At 36.9% G+C, this 25,645-nt stretch overlaps 2 protein-coding genes across 3 annotated transcripts in view; both read right to left on the bottom strand.

Annotated features, from left to right (window-relative positions):
• LOC306847209 (syntaxin-1B) overlaps positions 1-15,901 on the bottom strand; it is a 55,959-nt gene extending 40,058 nt beyond the window's left edge. The window contains exon 1 of the mRNA XM_079381032.1: positions 15,592-15,901. Within this exon, the coding sequence (XP_079237158.1) occupies positions 15,592-15,621 (30 nt within the window). The 5' untranslated portion in view covers positions 15,622-15,901. The remainder of the gene's footprint in view (positions 1-15,591) is intronic.
• Positions 15,902-19,246: 3,345 nt separating this feature from the next.
• LOC306846834 (perforin-1-like) lies at positions 19,247-24,590 on the bottom strand. Of its 2 annotated transcripts, none has more exons than XM_079380465.1 (4): positions 24,516-24,590; positions 22,848-23,362; positions 20,704-21,573; positions 19,247-19,858 (listed from the first exon to the last, which is right to left on the bottom strand). In XM_079380465.1, the coding sequence occupies exons 2-4, from the start codon at positions 23,348-23,350 to the stop codon at positions 19,558-19,560; spliced, it is 1,674 nt and encodes a 557-aa protein (XP_079236591.1). In that variant the 5' UTR covers positions 23,351-23,362; positions 24,516-24,590; the 3' UTR covers positions 19,247-19,557. The 2 variants fall into 2 exon arrangements, with proteins under 2 accessions (XP_079236591.1, XP_079236592.1); XM_079380466.1 differs by having other exon boundaries at positions 22,848-23,381; positions 24,516-24,538.
• Between the last annotated feature and the right edge of the window lie 1,055 nt (positions 24,591-25,645).

Genomic DNA, 25,645 nt, shown 5'->3' with positions numbered 1-25,645 from the left:
TCAGCATATGGAGACAAAGTATGCAGAGATATTGCTGCACATGAGTTATTTTGAATAGTACAGCCATGTCTAAAGACATTTGTTGAGTCAAACTGCTAACCATTTGATTTGACCTAGTTGGATATGAACCCATTGTGCTTTCTCGACCTGTGTTTTAACACTTATATTTTTGCATTTGCAGATGCTTTTATCTAAAGCAAGTCACATTCCAGGCAAGGTACATTTTATCTAGTGATCGACCGATATTGATTTTTTATAATCGATACCAATTATTTGCATGTTTATGTGCCCGATAACCGATATGCAGAACCAATATTTATTTACTGTTATAAAGTAAATAAATGACTGTGTGAAGTAAGTCCATACTTCACTTTGGTTTTTCCTCCTTTCAGTCACCTTAAAAAAAAATGTTCTGAGAATTAGCGGTCTTTCATGTTAAATTTAATCTTCATATTACAGCAATAAAAAACATTTTATTTATAACAAGCATCAGCAGCAAGACTAATACTTGCTGTAAGCAAAATAAATGTAGAATGTCTAATGTTTTCAAATGGAGAAAATAAATAAGGAACAGGAGTCATATCAACTTCATTTTTAACTACAGATTTAGTTATAAGCTGTTTAATAGGCTAAAGAGTGAAGAATAATTCACTGGATAATGTTAATTCACTGAATAATATTCTCTGGAATATTTAAATATAACAAACATTGTATTTTATTGCATTTCTCAACTGGCATGTTATATTTTTTGTCGTTCAAAATAAGGATGCACGATATTGGATTTTGCCGATATCCGATATGGCGATATTTTTTCAACTCATTTTGACCGATACCGATACCTATACCGATATATGTGACCCGTGCTGGCAAAATGAGTCGGAATGAGCAATTTTCACAAAATAAGGTCTTTATATTTTCACATTCTCCATTAAAATACCTTCAAAATGATATATGACTTGTTGGAATCGGACAAGCTAAGCAAAATCCAAAGCAAAATCACCAAGCAGCATTGCATATTTTCCTCCAATTCTTTTCTTAATAATAATTACTATATTATTAATCACAATATCCTAGTAGCCTAGTTTAATCAAGAGCAGCGAGTGATTCCGTCTTTTCTTTTAATGTATGATTAACATTGAGACAGATCTATATTAAGACCTACTGTAATGCATGGATCAAATATAATGTCACACATCAGATTTTCCCCCAACTATTAACTAAACGTTCATGAAAGACATAACAGATTATGATTGTGTGAATCTCGTTAAGACATATTTCGCAATAATGTACTTTATAAGGGAGATCACGCGCTCGCAGAAAGGCACACACTTTGCAAATGTCAGTCAGCGCGATCGTTTTGTTTTCATCAGCATTGGTTTAAAAATCATATTTCACTGGTTTCACTGGACTCGTGTCATGGAGAATTCGATATGAATATTCACAAAGCTGTAATGCTGCACTTTGCAACAATAGACCTACAACTTGTGGTGAGAAACAGCAGCAGTCGTCCAGAAGCGAGCAGTGAAAAAGGTACTCCTCTCAGAAAACGTACGAATAAAGATAATTTAAATGTTTAATTACTATTTGGAGCATTGGGATTGCTAGAAGAGGGCTTAATGAACTAATTTTTGTGAAAACCTCAAATTTGACCAAAACTGACATTTTTTCACTTCTTTTGACTGTATAGCTCAAAATTAGTCTGTGCGCATTCCGACTCATTTTGCCAGCACGGGTCACATATTTCCTTTTGTTTGGAAACAACACCAAGTCTCTCCTGTGCTGAAATTATAAGCAAAATATTAAAAATTTTGGTTAGTTTTTAATAAGAACTTATTTGTTAGAATTAAATAAACGATAATGAAGGTTTTTTGATAGAACGCCGAAGCTTTGAAAATAACTATAAATAAACTATATATCAATCACTGCATTTTTTTCCCCAGAAAGATGCAGCGTTAACCCAAACATTTTGTTTTAAGATTAACATTTGTTGATGGTCTAAAGCAAAAGTCTTTTAGAGCTTATGATTTATTTTAAAATAAAACATATTACACAATGAATAATTCAGTATATATAAAATTATTTAATTTACAAGTGTCATGTTTGTCATTTTTTTTCATGTAAGCTAGCTTCAGACTTTTAAATCAAAACATACACATTATTTTATGACATAAATTACTGCTTTATTTAATCAGAAACACAGTCTAAATGTTATTTGTGTAGGCCACCAGCACCCCCTACAGATTAAAACTCCTTACCGAATGGGCTTTAGGACCCAGGGGAGGCTGACACTGCTGCTGCTGCACGTGCTGTAGGTGCTTTCACTGATTAAATGCAATAATCATCATTCAGACAACACTTTGCTTCAAGAATGAGCCACAATGCTGATGTGATCTAATCGCTAGCACACCCTGAGCACATGTGAGTTAATGTATTCCACTTATCGGCAAGACATATCGACATAATATTTCATATCGGGCCAATGCCGATATTTACATTTAAAGCCATTATCGGCCGATTCCGATATCAGTCCAATAATATTGTGCATCCCTAGTTCTAAATTATGCTGCTGACAGCGCGGTTTATCACTACATTTATACAGAACTATACTCAAACTGCGATCGATTGCGGAGATATAATTAATTTCCATAGAGTTGTATTTATTTAGATGTTTACAAGTGAAATAATGGTTATATAGTAAGTGTTAATACAATTTAGGGTGCTTCAAAAAAGTGAATATTTTTTAAAAATTACATACGGTACCCGTGCTGGAGCATTTCTTGAGCATCAACCCGCTGAGTGAACAGCAATATGAAAGCGGCTTCATGAGACTAATGATGAGCATATAGACAACAGAGAGAGAATTAAATTCAGCGCTTTTGTTTCCAACATGCGCTAATTCATAGCTGCGTTATTTAATTCAGGCAAAGTTACGTCTTTATTGGGACAGGGCTTGACAGATTAGCTTATTTATCTTATTTCTTAGAGACAAGTTGCATAAACTACATATCAGGCATTTACGTAATACATCTAATTTGTGCATTAATGGCTGTTATGTTAAATAAAGTTTACTAACTACAGCAAATCAAGTACCTGTGCACGCCGTTGTTGTTGTCTCGTCTCCCCTCAGACGCGCTGCAATGGCGATCCTGCGCCCAATTCTTAAAACACCCACAAGATGGTGGCGTTTATCGGCGAATCCGATATTAGGAAACCGATTATGGTAAAATGCTTAAATATTGGGAAAAATCTTGATAAATCGATATATCAGTCGATCTCTAATTTTACCTTGAGCAAGGCACCGAACCTCCAACTGAACCCCAAGCATAAATGGCTGCCCACTGCTTCGGGTGTGTGTTCACGGTGTGTGTGTGTGTGCACGTTGGATGGGTTAAATGCAGAGCACGAATTCCGAGTATGGGTCACCATACTTGGCCGTATGTTACTTCACTTCACTTCACTTCACTTCACTTCAATAAACACAAACTGAAAAATTTATAGTTATGAAGTTTGAAGCTGCTCTTACTGGTTAACCAGCATAGCTATGTTGTTTTTATTTAATAATACATAAAATTATTATTATTTTTAATATTATTATTAATTATTATTTAATTTTAATTATACTGGTCTTCCCACCAAGCTTTTTAAATTTTACCAACAAGAATCTCATTGTCAACCAGTTACAAACAAGACAAGCATGCAGTGGGAAAAACGAGAAAACAAGCATCCAAAATGCAACATAAGCCGGTAGAAATACATTTTCACTAACTGTGTCTGTGCATTTTGTAGGACTTTTTTTTTACTAAGATTTCTGAATCAGATTGTGAGAAATCCCAGTGGCACCCTGTTGCCCTATTTCACCAGGAACCTCAGGAGGTAGTTAGATCAGGTAATTGACTCGCCTACATAGAAAGTCTCAGATGAACAACTTACATTTATGCATTTGGCAGATGCTTTTATTCAAAGTGACTTACATTACTTTCAGAGTTCATTCCTTTCTCTGGAAACAAACCCATGATTTGACCGTTTGAGCTACAGTAGCATAGAGTATATGAATCCAGATCCTACCCTGATATTTACCTTTAAATTATTCAGGGCCTCCCTTTTATGCTGTCAAGGTAAAATGAAATTTGTTGACTTTGTTGTCACAGCTGGTTACCATCTAACTGAGCTGATTCTGCAAGACTGGGTGTATCACATGAGATTTAGCGACCCTGAATTTATATCCCACCTGGTGTACAATTACCAAAAATGAAATCAATACAGAGAACTATTTGTGTTTTCTGACTTGCTGGTGTTAATGGTATATTTTGCCAACCAGCTGTACCATAACTAGACAGGAAGCCATTTTGTTTTAGTCGTTTTATTGGTGGTGTTAAGGACTGGTGGGTGGTGTGCAGCAGAGAGGACGTGACATTGTCCCTGCAATAAAACTGTCCTCACAATACACTGCAGGCGTAGTCGTACTCACACAGTGATTGGAATACAAACACACATGCAAACACGATTTAGCCATTTATGCATTTAGCTGTACATGCATGCGCTGCTTTAATACGTCACCAAGTATCTTAAAATTACTCTAATGCTGATACTGCTGTTTAATAAATAATATAAAAGCTTCAGCAATGATAACTCTTAAAAATGCTGTGAGGTTATTTTTAAAGGCAGTCATGGCCTAATGGATAGAGAGTTGGACTTGTAATCTGAAGGTCGTGGGTTCGAGTCTCAGGTCTGGCAGGGATTGTAGGTGGGAGGAGTGAATAACCAACACTCTCTCCACCCTCAATACCTTGAGCAAGGCACCGAACCCCCAACTGCTCCCTGGGCACCGCAGCATTGGCTGCCCACTGCTCCGGGTGTATGTTCACTACTGTTAAATGCAGAGCACAAATTTTGAGTATGGGTCACCATATTTGGCCACACACCACTTTCCCGTTCCCCTTAAATATGTGGTATCAAACACTGCTATAGTTATTTGAAATTAATTACTTTTTAGATGTGCATGAAATATGCCTCTTGCAATTTTTTTTATTTTAAGTAATAATAATAAATAAGCAGCAAATCAGCATATTAGAATGATTTCTGAAGGATCCAGCCCGATCTCATGGCAATTTGTACATATTTTACGAGGTGGCTAATTCGTACGAACTCACTTGTACAAATTCATACGATTTTTGCTAAATCGTACGTATTTTACAAGTTGCCAATTCATATGAATTATATAGAGATGACAAGATTTAATTAGCATGATTGTTGCTGCTGAATCATGTGCCATGCAACCAATACTATTCCTAGTGATAATTCTTGCAAAACATATTTAATTACATTAAATTGATCATTTTATTAAATTCTAGCTTAAACATGGCTAAAAATAATTACCTGATTACATTTTGCATCATGTCATGTTCTTAAATATGTATCTAATGTAAAAAATAAATAATAATAATAAAATATTACTTTTTAAAATGTGCATGAAATGTGCCTTGTGATTTATTTTTATTTAATTCAAAAACATTCTGACAGATAAATTTCCCACATTCATAAGATTCAAGAACTTTGATATTATAAAGAGATGATAAGATTTAATTAGCGTGATTGTTGCTATTGAATCACGTGCCATGCAACCAATACTATTCCTAGCAAAGTGATAATTCTTGCAAAACATGATTTGTTTTATATTTGATATAGCTAATGATATTATCACATTAAATTGATCATTTTATGAAATTCTAGCTTAAATATGGCTAAAAATAATTAAATTTGCATCATGTCATGTTCTTAAAAATGTGCTATCAAATGTGGCTATAGGTCATTGATAATAATAACAATAATTGTAATAAACTTCAGGCTGGAAATACTTTTTAAAATGTACATGAAATATGCATCTTGTAACTGTTTTTGTATTTATTTATTTTAAAAATTTGACAGATCAATTTCCCACATTCATACGTTTCAAAAACACACTGAATTGCTCAAGTGGTGCTTTCCTTGGAATGAATGTGTGTCAGTTTCAGTTTTTTGATACTTTGATTTATTTACCCACACTGCGATTGGAAAAAAGCCCTTGGCAGGGATGTAGCAATAGTGAGTATGCTTAGGATGCGAAAGCGAGCGTGTACGAGTGTGCGTCAGGGAGAATCAAGAGGAATAAGTGTGCAGCTGTAGGGGGAGGGTCAGGAAAGTGCAATCAGAGGGGGATGGGGAGAGAGACAGACCTCCACAGGGAGAGAGGGAGCGCTGGGGGAGGGGAGGCCGGAATGATGCCGAATAAGTTGTCACTGGAAAAGGACGTTTAAAAAAAGTATCCCCTTCCAAGCAGGTGACCAGGACCTTCGCCAGTAGATACGACCGGCTCTCGGAAACATGCATCCGAATCTGTGTCGGGTTTTCTCGGGATAATGCGGTGTAAAATCAGGTGCGGGGGTAATGCAGAAATGTCATAATCTTGCTTCCCTGCCGTTGGCCCATCTGTGCTGAGGATGGCCACTGGCCACAGGCATCAGAAGTCCTTACAGCATTAGACAGTAACCTCCTTTAGCCTCATAATACTGCATTAGTTTCTGTTGACAAACATGAGAAGTGGTGGAAAATCTGATTATATTTCCAAAGTGGAAGTAAATCGCATTCCCGCTCTAACTCATAGATTATTTCGATATACAATGCCATATTCTGGGATAGAAAATATATGAGGCACTGTATTCAGTCTTGCATCATGTCTAGCAACACTAAATGATGTGCAATCCATCGTGAAACTGAGAGAGAACTTTAGAAAATCTGAAAAAAGGGAAAGATATTATAAAGAGGTGACATATGAGTTTTGCTTTTGAATCGTGCCATGCAACCAAAATTATTCCTAGAAAAGTTATAGTTTTTGCAAAACGTAGTTAGTTAACCACATTAAAGTGATCATTTTATTAAATTCTACCTTAATTATGGCTAAAAATAAACATTGGATTCAATTTTGCATCATGTCTAACAACACCAATTAATGTGCATTTCTCCAGAGGCCATTTAATGAAAAAATTGTGGCTGTAAAACCAAAAAAACAGGCAATAGCTGTGTATAATAGATGAGGTAGATGCAGTATAGTGTGTGTGTTTTGTGTTGTCTTTTAGTGGTGCATGACATTCTCTCCTTTCCACCCAAGGGACGGGGGTTATCCCCAGTTCGACTGTGCTATAAACCGAGGCTAATAACAAGAAACTAAATAGACAGATGATGAGTCCTTTGTCAAAGAACTGAAAGCATATATATGCTCATTCAAAGGACCTGTATGCCTTACAAATCAATTGAGGCAGAAGCCAAATAAAAGGCTATAAATCTAAAAATTGATCAAGGGCTATTGATAGTGCCACACACGTCTTCATTAAAAAAGACAAATAACCTAAAGTGTCAAAATATTTCTACAGTTTAAATGAATACAATATTAGACTTTACCAAGAAGAATGCAATAAGAATTGCAAATTTAAACATTTTAATACAAAAATGATGACATTAGATTTAGAACCAATCAGAAGATGTTTGATGTTGTTTGTGTTTTAAAGAACACAAGACATGAGACGATCAAGAATATTAAGACATTATTATGATTACCATGATTGTTGCTGTTGAGTCTTGTGTCATGCAACAAATATTATTTTTAGCAAAGTGATGGTTCTTCCAAAAATATGGCTCGTTTTTTTTTTTTCACTTACATTAAATTGATAGTTTTATCAAATGCCATGCTTAATTATGGCAATGCAATATCTCATACATTTTATGCACTCATACATATTTGAATACTTGACTGAAAAATAAAAGCTTGCATGCTACAAAAGCTGTCCAAAGGCAGTAAAACATGTCAACACAGGCAAACTATTAATAATTTCCTTGCCAATTTAAGGCTTTAATAAGGAAACAAATCATGAAAAAATATTTTTGATATTGACATTCATGTCAATAAAATCAGTAATGTTAATAGGATCGTGAATTCTGCCCGCAGCTCCGAAGAAGCTCAGGCACTTCTGAGAAACATACAAAAACACGTCATGTTTGTGGGGCGACTGGGACTGACACCTCGACCCCTTACTAGCACTGATAAAACTGCTTCCTGTATCCCATTGGAATAGCTACTGTCTTTTCACATTAGTCAATAATGACTCAGGTATGAAAAAAAACTATCTGGTTCAAATGACAGCAAGCCACTGGAGAATGAACAACAAACTTGCTGACTCATTCACAGCCCGCAGTCAATTTAAAGCATAAATCCACCCTGTAACTCTTAAATCATGGCAACTCTTGCCGATCTATTGAAATTACCCATCAGGGCGGTATTTTGTGGGCATGACTAAAAGGTATTAAATCAATGCTGGTCAGAAAGGGAAAAGTGTGATTCAGTCTTAATGAAATCTAAAGCCAACCTGACCTCAGTCTCACTTTCTTGATGTTGATGCTTGACTTTGCTTGCCAAAATGATCCTGTTATCTTATGAAATTTCCATTATGTGGTGTGAATAATGCACCACAGGTGGTACATATATTATCATGTATGATGCAGATGTCATTGCACATGCATCATGGGGCAATCAGTACTCTAACAATGTCTAAGCAAAATGTGAGTGAAAATACAGTTCAGCAGAATTGGTCATATGAACACAAGTGAATTGCTAGTGAAGGTCTTTGTGTGTGTTAATGATGTTGGAGTAAATATTTCAAAAATGCCTTTTTACATTTGTGTGTAGTTCTTTAAAGCCAAAAAAGTGAAGGAAAATGGATCAACAAAAGAACGGATCAATACTAATGATGTTATTGACAGGACCTCCCCCTTCAAATTCTTTAGTGATTACCAAGACTGTTAATGGAGGAGCGAACAAACGCACCAACAAAAAACATCTAATTACTCCAGTGGTCACCCACCCATATGTTAAGACAGATTAAAGGAATAGTCCATCCTGAAATAAAACGTCAAAATCATTTTCTCATCGTAATGTCGTTTCGGTCCTATATGACTGACTTTCTTCCACAGAAAACAATATATATAGTGAAGAATGTGTTCGTCTCTCTGAATCCTTATAGTAGATTTGTGTGAGGAACAGACTGAAATTTAGGTCAAGATTTGGAGTAATGGTTTTTATTATACATTTATGATGCTTTTGCTTAAAGTGATGCTATAAAGTTTAGTGAGTGATTAGTACCAACATTTTTTTTATAAAGAAGTCATACTGGTTTGGAAAGATTAACGGTGAGTAAATTATGACAGATCAGATTTTTCATTTTTGGATAAACAATTTCTTGGATGCAAGTATGTACCCAACACTTATTTTGAGTAACTAAAGAGGAGCGTGACTCCTATACATCTCAAATTTGAATACTGAAGTACCCTGACTGTGTTTCCTGCACTGCAAGGCAAAAAGTCATTGTTTTAGCTGGATTGTATTCTTTTCAGTCTGAATTTTATGGAAGCCCGTTTCTTCCACTGAATTAACAAAAAAAAAAAAAAAAAGGTTATTGCGACAATTCTGATAGATTTGCGAGAAATAAAGTCAGAATTATGAGATATAAACTCCCAGTTATGACTTTTTTCTCAGAATTGTGTGATATAAAGTCAGAACTGCGACATATAAACTCACAATTGCAAGTTCTAAAGTCAGAATTACGATTTATAAAGTTACAATTGCAAGAGAAAAATCGCAATTCTGATGTTTTTTCTCGCAATTGCGAGTTTATATCTCGCAATTCTGAGAAAAAAGTCATAACTGGGAGTTTATATCTCGCAATTCTGAGAAAAAAGTCATAACTGGGAGTTTATATCTCGCAATTCTGAGAACATATTAGCCCCCCCCCCCCAAAAAAAATTTGACTTTAACTCGCAATTGCGAGTTTATATCATGCAATTGTGACTTTATAACTTGCAAATCTGACTTTTTTTTTCTCAGAATTGTGAGTTTATATGTCGCAGTTCTGACTTTATATCTCACAATGATGACTTTTTAACTCGCAATTGCGAGTTTATATCCCACAATAATGAGAAAAAAGAATTGATAGATAGACAATCAGCTTTCTATTGCCTTGTCCTCATAAATATACAGTGCACTATTGCCCTCTTCGCAAACAAATTACTCTTTTGAGTCTTTGAGTTTGGTCTGAATTGAAAATAAAAAATCTGTAACACATCAGCCTAACGAGTTTCCCAACGAATCAGCGGAACTACTTGTATTTAAAATACACAATCAAAAACAGATTACTCCAATTTAAAAAAAAATCATATATTGTTTTTTTAATGTTTAAATTTAGTCTAGTTAGGTTTAAATTATGAATCAAGTACTAATAGAATTGTTCATGAAATTATTAAAGAAAAAGAACAGTTGCATGAAAGCTGATTCAGTATGGTTCTTATGATTCCCATCAACAATGGTCTGTGAATGCAATGACCTCTGATAGATTACACAGTAATACTACAAGCAATCATGCTAGCAGATATCGTCATATCTTGTGGAAGATTGACTTGTTTAATCCTAGTCTCAGATTGTTCATGCAGGAATAAAGTGCCTCTAAAAAACTATGAGGAAACTGCTTTTATATGTGTATGTTAAAAGAAGTATTAACAGCAGATTAAAAACTCTGATTCACTTCAATATGAAAAGCTCCTATAGTTATAGTCCACATCCATGGATACAGTTCTGCTAAATCTAGTTTTAGTTTGTGAAGAATTCTCTGACAGAGTGCTTCTAGATATTTAACCATTCCAACTGACAGTCGTTTTTTGCCAGAACATTCATCCTCAGTTTCCACACGGTTACAAATCACCAACAAATTCATAAAAACTGTGCATCTGACGCTGAAACATTCTGCCTTCAGTTTAACCTTTGAAAATCTTTACTACACTACCTTTTGCTGAGCTTTGTAAAAGCAAAAAGAGCCAACCAACTCAGTTTAGGCTCCCAGCCCAAGTGCCAGTGCTCAAAATTCATTTTATTCTATTAGAAAGCAGTTTTACCCAATTCCTGTGCGTCAGCAAATCTACCCGGCGTTCATTTAATGCAATAACCCCACAACTGAATCATTAAGCCTTCATTTATCTCCTAACAAAATGTCTTAATGATGCATCTCATTTATCCTCCATCTGCTACAGTACCTGTGGCCACCACTGCTTATTCCTTTCTCTACTCTTTATGTCCTCTTCCAATTCCCCCTATCAGAGATTTGGGAAAATTCCACTTCATTCCATCTGTAACCCTACTGCAGTTTCATTGGCCGCCACTGTACCTGTAGCGCTTCATTCTTCCAGTTTGGACACAGCCACCGCCTCCCTTCCATCCGTGACCTATCGTGACCTATCTGTTGCATCTGTCATTGGGCAGCGGCCAACTTAACATATGTAGCCGTATATTCCCCTCTCCCTCTCTCTGACAATTATTATCTACCTGTTCCGACTCCGTCGGCTGACAAGACACCTACTGAGTTCACTTTCCCCATGAGCTCAGCTCTGGCTGCAGTCAGCTGTAGCGTTGCTCGCTGCTCATCATTTTGATACTTTCTCTGTGTGTCGCGTCAGCAACCGGGGTTCCCTGCTTCTATCCCATCTGTCCAAAGAATTAATCCCCCACACGCTCTAAAAAAACCTATTTTGAGTATCTAACAGGTTTGCAACTGATCAACTGCAAGAAGTCACAAATCAGCCGTTTTTATACATTATATTAGGCCGAAGTGATCTAGAACATATTTTTGGCAATCAAATATGCACTGTATGCATACTTTCTGTTTCCGTCACTCAAAAAACCTTTTAAGTTCATTATATTATTACGCTTCCTCTGGTCTGTGGCGAACCCTGGTAAGTGACATATTCAATTAAATCAATTTGCAACCAAATCTGCTCTTTTTGATATAAATCTACTGATATGCATTAGTTATTTTTGTTTGGTCATATAAACAAACATCAAAAGGAAGTGATTTTGTTCAGTTTAAGGAGCAAATATATATTCTCTAAGAATTGTGAATGAAGTTACAGTTCAAAATGTGCGGTTTAGAGTTCATAACCTATGGTCATACTTGCAGCTGAATTGTATTCTGTGGGCTCTATTAGCACTCGTTTAGTATCAATTAGCACAATGTGTCTGGCCTTTCCTTTTGTGGACAAAACTGGGCAAGATTCAGTATGTGATGCCACATAATCTTTGCTTTCCTGACGCTTCTGAGTAAATTAGGTTGCCAACTTTCAGTAAAACCACACCTGTGGTTTATTACTATCACAAATTATTAACTGGACATCATGTTAGATGCAAAACATATTAAAATAAAAAACTAATTCTTTATGCCATCTTCTCTTGAAATACTGTGAAATTCAACACTCGACAACAGTCAGTGGTTCCAACACATATTAACTGGGGTCCTAATTTATTGGTACTTACTCATTTGCATACATTTTTCATGTTGTTTTGCTTGCTTTTTCATTTGTTGATTCATTTTGATGCACTCAACATCAAACAAACGTGCTGGTTTTTTTCTCTCACTCATTCATTAGCCAGCGAACTGAAGTATACATATCATGTGGAAAACCATGTCCAACCTTCAAATGATTTGAGAAAAGTTCATCAGTACAGTCAGACTGAGTATATTCAGTATTCTCAAACATTGCAATATTTCAACATGGAGCTTAAACTAACAAGCTACAACATCTTGGCATATCTGGTAATTATGAGTCTGCGAACATGATGACTTATTTTTAAAGGGATACCTCACTCAAAAATGAAAATTCTGTCATTTACTTTCTTTTTTTCTGTGGAACATTAAAGAGACTGTGAGAAACGTCTCAGTATTTCTAAAAAGTCAATGGTTACCAAAACCGTTTGGTCAGTTCTTCAAAATATCATCTTTTGTGTTCAACAAAGTCACATAGGTTTGGAATGAGTAAATGATGATCCCTTTAACATACCTAATTCTGAAGGCACAACAAAAGTTGTTTCACATTCCATAATGTACAATTCACAGCCAGTATCATTTACAATAGGAGTTTTAAACATGGCTTTCCCGCTGAAGCCTGTTAGCTGAGAGGCAGAGGAAGAAAGAGAGAAAGGCCGAGAGACACAGACATTCAACCTTGCCTCTCTCAAGGACATCACAGGGTACAGTGAAGCACAGCAATACATTGTGCATGTTTAGTATCAATCTATTAGTAAATCTATTACATGCATGCTGCACTTACTTACGCTGACATGAACCATATCTGATTTTCAAAAGACATCACTCATGAAATGACTTCTTTATTGTAGAACGTAAGATATAGTTTTAGTCACACTATCATTTTATCTCAAACATATATATGGTGAGACTGAGGCTAGTCATCACCCGTTTTACTCTGGTGAATATTTCTTAGGGTAGATTTATTTTCTCATGTCAGTTTCAGTATATGCTGCTGATGCTTTAAAGTCTTGGCTTCAAAAAAGCTATCGAACATTTCCTCTGCCAAGAAAAAGGTTCAATGAAGACATATTGACCTTTTGTGATAGAGCAGCCGTCTTGTTGCACTATAAGGAGTACGTTGTCACAATATAACCTAACATTATAGCCTATTATAGTTTTTGGCTATACTTAAAGAGTAAAAGAATTACGAAATGCAAAACCATAAATTAAACATCATAAAAGGAGTAAAATTTCAAACAATTTTTTTGACCAACATTTAGGCTATTATGTAAAATAAATTCTATATTAAATAAAATATAAATAAAAAAATTCATCTAGGTGTTTGAAACCAAAGTACAAATTTGTTTAATTGAACTTTGGACTTTATAGGTATTGAGATAAAGCTCTTCTTCTGCGTGACAACTAGCCCCGGTCTCCACAGGCCTATTATCCAAATGATCTGCCATTGATATTGTGGTCCATTTTCTGCAGGTTCCTTCTGGCCGTTGCCAGTGCAATCGTAATAAATGAAGTGTGCTAATTATCAGAACGAAGCTGCTATGTGGACTTCTTCACCGGAGTCAGTCTTTATAATGTGAAATATTGGAAATGTTGCCACTGTTGGAACATAATGCATCCCCACCCGGCTTTCATGAGAAATAGGCTACTTCAGTCTGCAATTATCCCATTCAATCACACTCATTCATTTAATGTCAGATCTCTCCCCTATACAAATGAAACATAATATTGTAAGGGGCAAGGTCAATGAATTCCGTCTGATCTATCCTTGCTCGTCTCAGCTATGCATAGACACGCTCGCCCTGCGCACGCCCACAGTCCAAGTAACCCGTGCACTTCCCTCACCGCGCGACCAATACGTCACAGTGATGTTGACGATTACATAAAATGTGATTATTGCCCAATCATGTCGCATCAGATTCGCGTTGAGCCATTAACACCTTTAGAAGCAAGACTAATGATAGCCTATATATGTTTAAAAGCACTGTGGCAGCAGCATACATATAATTGCGAATTCTCCAAATCCAATTATCTGTAGATTACATTTCTACGTTGCGTCTGATAAGCAAATGCTGATATCAGATGCTCCGGGTCTCCGGGGGAATAAGGGAAGTCTTGGGTTGATTCCGGTCCGAATGACTTTTAGGATGAAGCGGATGAAGAAGACGCGCGTCTTTGGGTTGGGTTGTGAAGTTGCTGATATATATAGGCCTATATATATATATTTTTATAAACATGTTAATGTACATATCCCTCTTACATCCCCCACCTCCTTCCACCCCCCACCCCCCACCCCCCACCCCCCCTTCGGTCCCTAGCAAGAGCGCATCACACGCGCATACACTAGGTTCAGGCGTTTCCTTTACGATATTTCATTGATCTACGGCGACGGAAAATTCGTAGAGGCTGGGCGACGCATTAAAGTCTCAAGGCCCAGCTTCGATATTATTGAAAAAAATTAAATTAAATAAGCAATTAAGTTGCTATACCGTCGCGACAACAAATAGGAATACTTTGGCGGCCATGTTGTATTCGTTTAGCTCAATCGGGCGATGCATGCAACAATATTACACCCTTTCATATTTAACATCGCGGCTAAGAACGGAACAAAGCGTGCTGCAATCCCACCCAACGATCCAAACGCGTCCGATGAAGATGTACATGCGCCCAGGAGATGCACAAAATTCACCGGTGCAAAATCTAATAGAGTTAATAAGGCACGGGTGAATGCTATTTTCGTTTAACAAAAAAAAATCGGTGTTAATAATTAATGATGCGGTGATCATAGAATTATATATAGGGATGGTGCGTATCAGTGTAAGGATGCTGACTAACTATCCTCAGCCGTCTATACCCAGATCACACTCCTGGGCAACATGTATCAAAGGTAGTCTGTTTGCATGCATGCTAATGTAGGGGGGCTCATTTCGCGAATTACGCCATATAACCCGATTTGATCGATAAATCGATCCATCGCACATGGGACGGCGCGCGCGTGTGAGCCGCTATTAAAAACTGTAATATAAGCGCGATGTGGCAGACGGTTACATTTGTGATCGAGTGAGGAAAAATGTATGAAAACCGTACTATGCCCATAAATGCTCAGCAGTGAGATGTCAGCTGCTGACGCCCGGTTGCGGTGAGGAGACGGAGGAGATGGGAGGAGATGAAGGATAAAGCATCAGAAATACAGACTTACACTTCGTAGTTCCTGCGTGCGATCCTTCATTTTTCCCCGCCGTGCTGGCCAAAAATATCTCTTGAGATGTCCGCTGCGTTCGTGGATTTATGATTAGCGAATGTCTGGCACCTGTTTAATTTCCCACAGATTTAGGTGATTTCAGGGGAAAAAAGGGCGCCCTGTTCTTCCCCCTCTGCTCTATTTCACGCCTTTTTGCCTTTTCCCTGTTCCTGCTTCTGTGATGGTGTGTCCTCCGTGGCGGTGCAGTGATGCCCCGCAGCGCGCTCTGACTCCAGCACACGAATGCGATTCCGAACGCGGTACTGATGCTGCAAAAAAAAAAAAAAAAAAAAAAGAGGTGGGGGGAGGGGAGCGATGCAGAGGGCTGGAGCGCTTCTGCGCATGCGCTTCCGTCTCACTTTACCTGCCGCCCCTCCCCCATTCCGTTCGCTTGCTGTACTGCGCGTCTCCGCAGCGGTCCCCATGATACTAGGGAACTGTAGTTTGTTTTAGAGCAGGAGCCTCTTTTAGGCCCGACGAAATGATCGATGTGGATCTATTTAATTGTAATAGAAAGAAATAAGGAGTAGGTCACAACTGAAAAACATAAAGCCATTATAAACCTTTCAAATCTTTTTTTTTTTTTTTTTTCATTTATTTGCCATTAGAGGTGTGAGGTACAGTTATGTCACAGTTATGATGTGAACAAACGAGACATGTACACTAACTCAGTCAATACCTCCGTCTACAATATAAATAGAGCAAATAAAATGAGTGTCCAGGACTCCAGGTGTTTAAAGGCAACATGAATTGCAACCTGTTTTACTATAATGATGTATTTCCAAAAGAAACTTAATGTAATGTGGGACTTCAATGTATCTATTGGGAATTAGGGATGAGCAATATTTTATTTTTGAGCAAGTACCAAGGTAAAGGAAAGGGAAGTGGTATGTGGTGGGGAATTTGTGGTCTGCATTTAACCCATCCAAGTGTACACACAGTCGTGAACACACACCCGGAGCAGTGGGCAGCCAATGCTGCGGCGCCTGGGGCTTTTAATATAGCCTGAAATGATCAGCTCTCTGATTTATCAATTAGGGTACATAACATTATCTAAGTTTTAGCAAATTTTGTCTGGGACTTCTTGTGCCTTTCAGCATTTATTTCTTTATTTTTTACTTCAAACGTTATATGCATCTTCACGCTAAATGAATGAAATCAATTCAAATTAGAAACTTGATATTCACCATTTTCTTATGTCATTTCTTATGTAAAGATTATTTTTCTTTACACAGCATCAGTACTAATATTAATATAAATATTTTTAATGATGTTAAAAAAAAAAAAAAAAACGAAGACCACAAATCAAGACAAGGAATATGCATTATAAAAGTAAACATGGTCAATTTTGATTTCATGCTGACATTAAAGCATGTGTATAAATGTTCAAAGCTTACAGATAGACACTGAAAAAAACAAGAAGTTAAATTTACTTCATTTTTATTTTGCATGTTTTTGCACAGTATAATTTAAATACGGAATTAAGTCAAATCTACTTAACTAAGTTATGAAAAATTAGCAAAGGAAATAAGTAAATTTAACGTGGTCAGGTAGAATTTGATGAGTAATTTCTACTTAATTTACCATGCAATACTCATTTCCCTCAGTCACGGTTTGTAAGTTTTACTCAACATAGCACTGTAAAAAAAAAAAAAAGGCTATTAAGTGGTTAAGTTACAATCACGTATGTAAGGAAGTAGACAGCTCGTTATTCTTTTTAAGGTAATATGTTGACTCAATTATTAACTGAATGAACACAGAGACCTGAATTGACACAATCAGTAAATAGTGTTTGAGTATGAATGGGTCATTTTGAGTAAAAAATGAACGCCAGATGTCACGAAACAGCAAGTTACTTAACCTAACAACAAAAGCAACCATAAAACAGTGTAAATACACCTCGAAAACAGCAACAAAAAAATTACCTTATTAATTATTCATGCCCAAGTGCATGATGGGAACAATGGGATCATGACGTTGATATTTACTTAAACAATCTTTGAAAAATAACAAACAATTCCAAGTAAAATATACTTATAAGTTCAAACTTTAAATTCTACAAGCTTAGTACTAATGCTCTTTTTTTTTATTCTTGCCTGAACTAAACTATTTAATGTAGAAATTACATTTGTTTTCTGTAGTATTTAGCAACTGTTGAGGTCCCGGTTGAGCAGGAACATAGCATTGGCAGTGTGGTTATCTGTTGGTCTTGGTTTGAACTACTTGAAACATCTCCCAGAGGAAATTATCTGGGTGGGAGGGATCTTCAATGGATCTTTGTGCCCCAGTTCCCTGCCCTGACCCTGCAGAGCTCAGAAATGTAAACAGCGGGAATTGGTTTAAAGGATATAAGGCCAAGAATTAAACACCTTTTTTGCTAATCCCATAAATGACTCCAAACCTGGTAAAGACATCCCAATCTAAGAGGAAGATATACACAAAACAGTTTTGTCCATGTACAATTAAATTACATTTTACATGTTTTGTTCTTTCATATATTTTCAAATGCTTTTGTAAAAATAAATTAATGCAGCATCCATAAAATATGGTTAAATGTCATTGCACAGTGACACTTTTAATGCTTTAAATGTTCATCAGTCATCTGTGCTCATTCAGTTGACCACAAGGCTTTTAATTTATAAATCCCTCTAAACACCAATAGGCATGTGCATTATCAAATCAGATAACTTTTATTTTTATTTATTTATTTTAAATAAGGTCTTTAACAGCAGTAATTATCTCAAACCAGCTTTTGGTAGGTTTGGGTCTAAATGATTGAATTGAACAGCGGAAGGCCTTTAGGAGATACAGCCTGTGTAAAGCATGGCTTTTCTAAAGAGGGCGCTGTTTGGCTCACTGGAAGTTCCTGCTTGTTTTCTTAAAAATAAATAAATGAATAACCTTTAACACTAGCTTCTCTAATCTTTTTGTATTCTATCTGTTTGTTATATCTTTTTATTTATTATACAATTAACAAATGCAAAAAGGCATATCATTCTTTTTCTATTCTATCTGTTTTCTTTTTATTATATAATAAAAAAAAAACTAGCTACATGTACTGCATTAAGCTAACTGAGACTTGCTGTGGAACTTGCATATCAATTGATTTTGATGGCTTCCATTGTCCTCATTTGTAAGTCGCTCTGGATTAAAGCGTCTGCTAAATGACAATGTAAATGTAATCTATATCAAATCTATATCAAAGTATGTCAGTCTATGTAATGTATTAAATCTTTAGACATAAAGAATAGATACATTTAGTTTACTTGCACAACCACCAGCGTTTGTTTGTCTTCATCCCCATTTAGGAAGGTGACAGGTATCGCTTTCTACATGCTGTTTTTACCGGCATGCCTTGAAAGTGATTAATTTGAATAAAAACCATTATTAATGAACATAATCTAATCAAGTGTGTTTTTAATTTTTCCAAAAAACATCCACTTTCATGATTCCTCAGTACCTGTTTTATGCTATTTCTGTGACATTACAACTTAATTGTTGTTATTGCTCACAGACCTCATTTCACCCACTATAATGAGTGAAATAAGCAGCTGCCAACCTAAAGTTTGACTGAAGTGAGCACCGGAGACAACAATATAAATCTTTTTTTTTTCAATAAAGTTTTTATTGCATCTGAAAGCATTCTTTTTTTGTTCTTGTTCTTGTTTAATATGATAGCTATTGTATACATATGCACTTATAAAACAAATGTAGATATGAGAATCAGATGAAATTCATTTAAAAGATTACAAAAAAATCTTATGTCTATTGAAATAAGTTTTGTAAATTTATCTAGAAATAAGTCAATGTTATTTGAATTATAGTAACTGTTTTCAATGTGTATCTTTGCAAAAAATTTCAAATAGCTTATAGGCATTTCATCAGCATTTTACATTATCTTTACATTCTGCAGTTGTTGTATTATTACAGAAAAGACACGTTTCTTCCAAAATCCTTGGATTTTTTAAATGAAATGGGCTGTCCTCCGCCAAAGGGCTGGTAATATTTTAGAGTACCGTCACCACCCGGTGTAGGAGCGTATTTCTCACAGAAAGACCCTGTAAGACTTGGGCCACACTTTGCAGTGTAGGAGATCAAAAAAGAACCATGCTTTAAAGTAAATGACTGCTTCTTATTGGTTGCTTGGCTTGGAACAAGAGAGTTCTTCCCCAATAGATCATCATCAAACCGGTTGTCACGGTCCCACACCTCAAATCGCAAGGGCCTGCAAGATGAGCATAGACATGATATGAAACATAACAGGTATTTCTACAAATGTTATCACCCATTTTGGAAGCATTTAATGACTGAAACTGAAACGAAGATTAAGGGTGCGTTCACACTTGTCTTGTTTGATTCGATTAAAACAAACTCTGGTGCGATTGCTCTGTAAGTGCAGTTCGTTTGAGTAAGTGTGAACACTGCCATCCGAACCCTGGTGCGCACCAAACAAGCTGACCGAGATAGCTAAAAAGATGGGTATCGGTCCGCTTCCAAATGAACTCTGGTGTGGCTCGAATGAAAAATGAACGCAACATGGACCAAATACTTCTAAACAAACCAAAAACAGGAAGTAATGATCGCATCTTGAAACAGGACAGAGAACAAGCGGCATATCCAAATCAAAATGAGCAGAGGGCAAATGAGGAGGTAAACTGCCTTTTATGAGCTCTTTGTGAGCTCGCAGGTGGTAAAAATACAAACATACACACGCAAAAATGAGCGCACTTAGTCCAACAGAAGGTATATTCAACTTAAAGCGACTTAAAGCTTTGATGTCATTCACCGGCAGTGCTGCTTTAAGTCAAATGCACCTTTTCCTTTTGTTTGGGGTGTTCGGCAAGTTCCGTCACGAAATATACATCATTCAACCCGATCAATCAGGTTGTGAACGTATCACTGTGCCTTCAGATTCGGTATCTTTAGGTTCACTGTCAAAAATGCAAGTGTGAACGCTAAGCGGACCAGAACCAAACGTATCATTTTCCTTTTTGGCCCGGACCAGATGAACCAAACGAACCGAACTACAAGTGTGAACACACCCTATGTTTTGTGAACATAACCACGTACGTTTTTTGAGTCAGATCCACAGTTTCAAAATTAATGTTGTAGTTCCACTGAGGAAAATTGTTGTTCCAAATCACAGGGGTCTCATATGCACGGTTTCCGTAGAACACTTTCACATAACCATCAGTTTTAGAGAAATAGTCTCCCCATAATCCTGCAGCACTCAACACGGTCACGGTCAACGTAGCCACTCCTGGCTTACTCGGGCAGCAGTTGCTATCAACACTTTGATGACCGTTGCATTTGCATGCGCAGTTATTGCTACGATGGCCCACTTTGCAGCTAGAGGGGCAAGCAGTAGATATGGCACTTTTTGTGATGTACTTGCTGATGGCCGCTTGAAGACTGGCTCGTCTAGCTGGGTCGTTTTTCACCAGCATATGCAATGAGCTTAAAGTGTAGGAAACCACTCCAGGGATTTTCTTCAATGACTTGAGCCACACGTCATAACCATTAACGTTGCTTGGATTGAAGAGGATGTCTTGCTGCTCACCATTGCCACCCAGTATTTCAGTGACTCGGTCGGAGAAGGAGCCACTGAAGCTGTTGCCCCTCTCCAGTTGCTTTTGTTTGCCTTTGCAGTAACTTGCTTGCCCACTCACCTTCACGCCCTTAATGACGCCAGATGCCTCCGCCGATAAGCAGTTGCTCACGTCATGTACCGACAGACCCTTCATGGAAACCTGGCAGGTCTTCACAGCGGTGGTTGAATGTACCTTGCCGCCCAGGTCGACTCTCCGCAAGAAGTGTGTCCCATAGATTGAGATGAAATGGTTGTACGCGCTCTCTGACTGGCTGTTGTATTTAGCAGGAAGTGAAGTGATGGAGTCCAAAAATTCTTTGGTCAGTGGAGGACGAGTATGAAGACGAAACCTGTGAAAGAAGAGAAGAAAGACTGGGTTTTCATGCTTCAGTGTCAGTCCAAACCTCAGACTAATGTAATGCTGGGTTATCCTGTGATAAAAATTACAAACAGGTAATTGTGACTTTTATAGACATTTATAGTCAGATTGGATGACATACTGCTTTTAAAATTAAAATAAGGCTATGAGGGATAGACACTGTATAAAGCTCTACACTCTCAGAAAAAAGGTACAAAAGCGGTCACTGGGATGGTACCTTTTCAAAAGATACACCTTTGTACCTAAATGGTCCATATTGGTACCTAATTAGTGCCTAAAGTAAACCTATAGTAGCAGCTTTTGTACCCTTTTTTCTGAGTGTAGATCACATCATTTTTACAAGTCACAACTTTCAAAACTGATGGATTTTTTGTCTATACAGAATTTTTTCACTATTTTTAACCATTTCCTATTTCCTAAACTTTCCCACAATTACATATTTTTATGTTTCTACAATGACAGAAAAAAACAGGCTTCCAGAGTTTATATTTGATCTTACACTTTACAATTAATCCTGGGTAGTCAAGTACGTTTGTAAACCCTAATGTTCTGATTTGAATATTCTTGATATGCATATGCACAGATGCTGAAGCTGAACATCACATGTCCATTACTTACCGAGATCATTGTTTAGCAACAGACAATGAATCATAGAAAATAATTTTTTAAATAGTTCTTTCAATAAACAGCAAAAAAGGGGGTTTCTCTTCATAATAAGTGTGCATTTTGGTTCCCCAAAGAACCTTTTAGTGAACATTTTTAGTGAACATATTTTTTTTTGTTGTTTGAAGGACATTTTAATAATCTAAAGAAACTTTTTCCACTATACACTCTTAAAATTAAAGGTTCTTTATTGGCACTGATGGTTCCATGAAGAACCTTTGCCGTCTATAAAACTTTCCAATGCACTAAAGGTTATTTGCAGTGGAAAAAGGTTCTTTGGAATATTAAAATGTTCTTCACGCTAAGAAAAAAAAAATTATTTTAATAAGAACTATTAACTAAAAATTCCTTCTATGTAATTGCTGTGAAAACCCCATTTTGGATGCTTTATTTTTGAAAGTGTAAAGAACCTTTTGTGGATTGGAAAACTTAAACAAAAGAGTTTAAAAACTAGATGTTAAATGGTCCTCGTGGAACCATAAAGAACCAAAAAGAACATTTATTTTTAAGGGTGAATAAACAACTGCAAGTGGCCAAAAAAAAATAAATCACACATACACGCACATATATACCAGGACTTACGCGTAGTAGCGACAGGAGAAGGAGTGGCTTGTGAAGGAGTATTTGTCTTGAGCTGTGTGGCTTTTGGCAAATCTGGCCGAATGTGAATGTGTCCCACCAACAGCCACACCTGCCACCAGGGGCACACTCAGCCCGACCTTCCAGCTGGCACTGGCTGAACTGGTGGTGTCCTTGATAACCGAGCTGGCCGAGTCATATACCTTGGCGCTGAGGCTGCGGCGGCACTGCACCTTGATCCGCCAATCGACCACCGAAGCTGGCAACTTCTGCTTCTCGTTGAGCAGTTTGTTCTCACACAGAGTGCAGTTGCCATGCTCTCCTCCGCTCATGTAGGTCCGCACATCCACCACAAAAGCTCCGGTGGTTTTCATTCGCACAACGTCAAAGCCTTCTCCCACCAAATTATACCCAGGTACGAAGGGAAGCTTTTCGCACTCGGTGCTAGGGGCCGTTTCACAACAGAGGGCAATGGGAAGACAAAGGAGCAACAGCAGAGGAGCCATTTGCACTGCAGGCTGAACAAGAGAGAGTAAACTAGTAGAATAAAGAGGAATTTTTATTATAAGGCTCTGATTTAATAAACAATTCAAAGCACCAAGAACTATGTGGACACTTCAGTGTAAACTGTCTGAATGTCTTCACATTATATACAAAATATCCAATCAAATGGCCAAAAAAGAAAGAAAAAGCAAACCTAATTCTCAAGTATTTCACCATATATATATATATATATATATATATATATATAAAGAGAGCTGAGAAGAACTTCTGTTTCTCTCTAAAATTACTTTATTAGATATTCTACCCTCCTTTATGAATACTGATATGTTAAATAGTTTAAATTAAGTTATATGAATTTTAGCTGAATTAAGTGTTTTATCTACACACGCATTTGACTATGAAACACATATAGGGTACTAATGTTTGCCAGTTGATGGATCACTGCAATTTTTTCAGGTACAAAATGATGCCACATTAAAGCCACTAGATATTTGGAGTGCAACAAATATATTATTTCTACATTATTGCAGTTTCCGTCACTGAACTACACTGAAAAACAGTCTGCTTTTCACGGGCTTTACAGATAATAAAAAAAATAAATATGTCAAATACCAACCTTGGTGTTCTGGTTGCATAGACATTTACAAAATTGTAAAAATCTCAGTTTTTACAAGACATCCAAAGGAGTAAAAATCATGAAATCAACTCCAGAAGGATGCAGGCTACAAATATTATCTTTAGATTTAGTACAAGTTATACTACACAAATTTCAAACAAATAAGCAGGAAGCTAGAGATAAAAAGTCATTATAAACATATATTTAGTTAAAGTGTCTCCAAATCATGATGATAGTAAAAAATACACAGTGATCTGTCATAAAAAAATGACAGAATTTGGCCTCTTTAGCCACCCAAAAAAACAATCACTTTCCTATGTTTTCAATTCAATTAAATTACTTTCAGTTAAAGATAAATTAATAAGATGTAGCTACTCAAAGTATCTGAAAAACCAAAACACCGTTTTAAAAAGATGAGGATCAACATTCATTCATTCTACACTGTATCGCACACACAAAGACATTTATAAATATTTTCAGTCAAATTAATTGTGAACAATTCACAAAATGACTAATGAAACGCATAATAAACAAAGCATGCTGACATTTACCTAGTTGAGACGTTTTTCTTAACAGCCCTGGTAGGGAAGGGCGGATGACTCTGTTAAATAACACCAATGTTAGAAAAAAAGAAAAGAAAAGGGGAACAAAAAGAGCAGATTCAGAAACACCAGTTATATGTTACCATCACACTCTCCTCCCACATCAAGACAAACACATAGACTCACACACTTATTTTTTTATTTTTTTAGGCAGCCAGCATGGCCTGTGAGGAATAGACTTATTTACACTCCTCTCAGGCCATTTATTAAATGCGGTCAATAAAATCAATAATACTTTTGTAGTTTCACTTCACTGATACCACAGTTTTTTTCCTGATGGATGTTAAAAAGGTGCTGTAACATCAAAAAATAAAATAAAGATAACAGAAACTGTTTCAGTATGAGATGCAATAATAAAACAACTGCATCCAAGCTGTAACGTAACCTTGGTTCCCAGAGATAAGGGAACAAGCACAAGTTTTACTCTGATACTGAAGCCTGATTTGATAACGTTTGTGTAGCTGCACAGACCAATGGCCCTCTAGCCTGCCAGAATTGGAGGAGCCATATGCAGGGCCGTTGCTAGTGGGGTAAAAGGTTGTGATGATTATAGGGGCCCACGGCTGAGGGGGCACCCCCCCCTCGGCGATCTCAACCGACTGGCTGAGACCAGCCTAAAAAGAAACTCTGGACAGTTGATGGGACACTACTGCGTGTGGTCACGAAAGCTTATCATTTAGACCTGTTTTTAAGCCTTGCCAATTTAAACATTCAAAAGAGTTTAAAGCATTCAAACACAAGACGCGGAAAAGCTCAAGACACGGAATACTCGCGTGCCGTGTTCGGTACGCACACAGAGAGCCGCGTCTCACAGACAGCAAGACCGAACCGAGCTCTCCTTTAAACATTGCAAACAGAAAAAGATATGAAAGAGCCCAATTCAGCACCTGCGCGTGGTGTTCTGTGCGCACAGGGCGCACGCAGAGAGACGCGTCTCATAGCGCTTGAACAACGAATTTGCCTCTTCTTGCTTTTGTACCGACAAATATTGGGAGACAAATACATACAAATACATATATTATTTGTATTTATTAATATTGAGAGACAAATACATACAAAATTGTCAAAATACCCATCTT

The sequence above is a fragment of the Barbus barbus genome, assembly GCF_936440315.1.
Source record: "Barbus barbus genome assembly, chromosome: 27".
Taxonomy (NCBI): Eukaryota; Metazoa; Chordata; class Actinopteri; order Cypriniformes; family Cyprinidae; genus Barbus; species Barbus barbus.
This window is presented reverse-complemented; position numbering and strand designations above follow the sequence as displayed.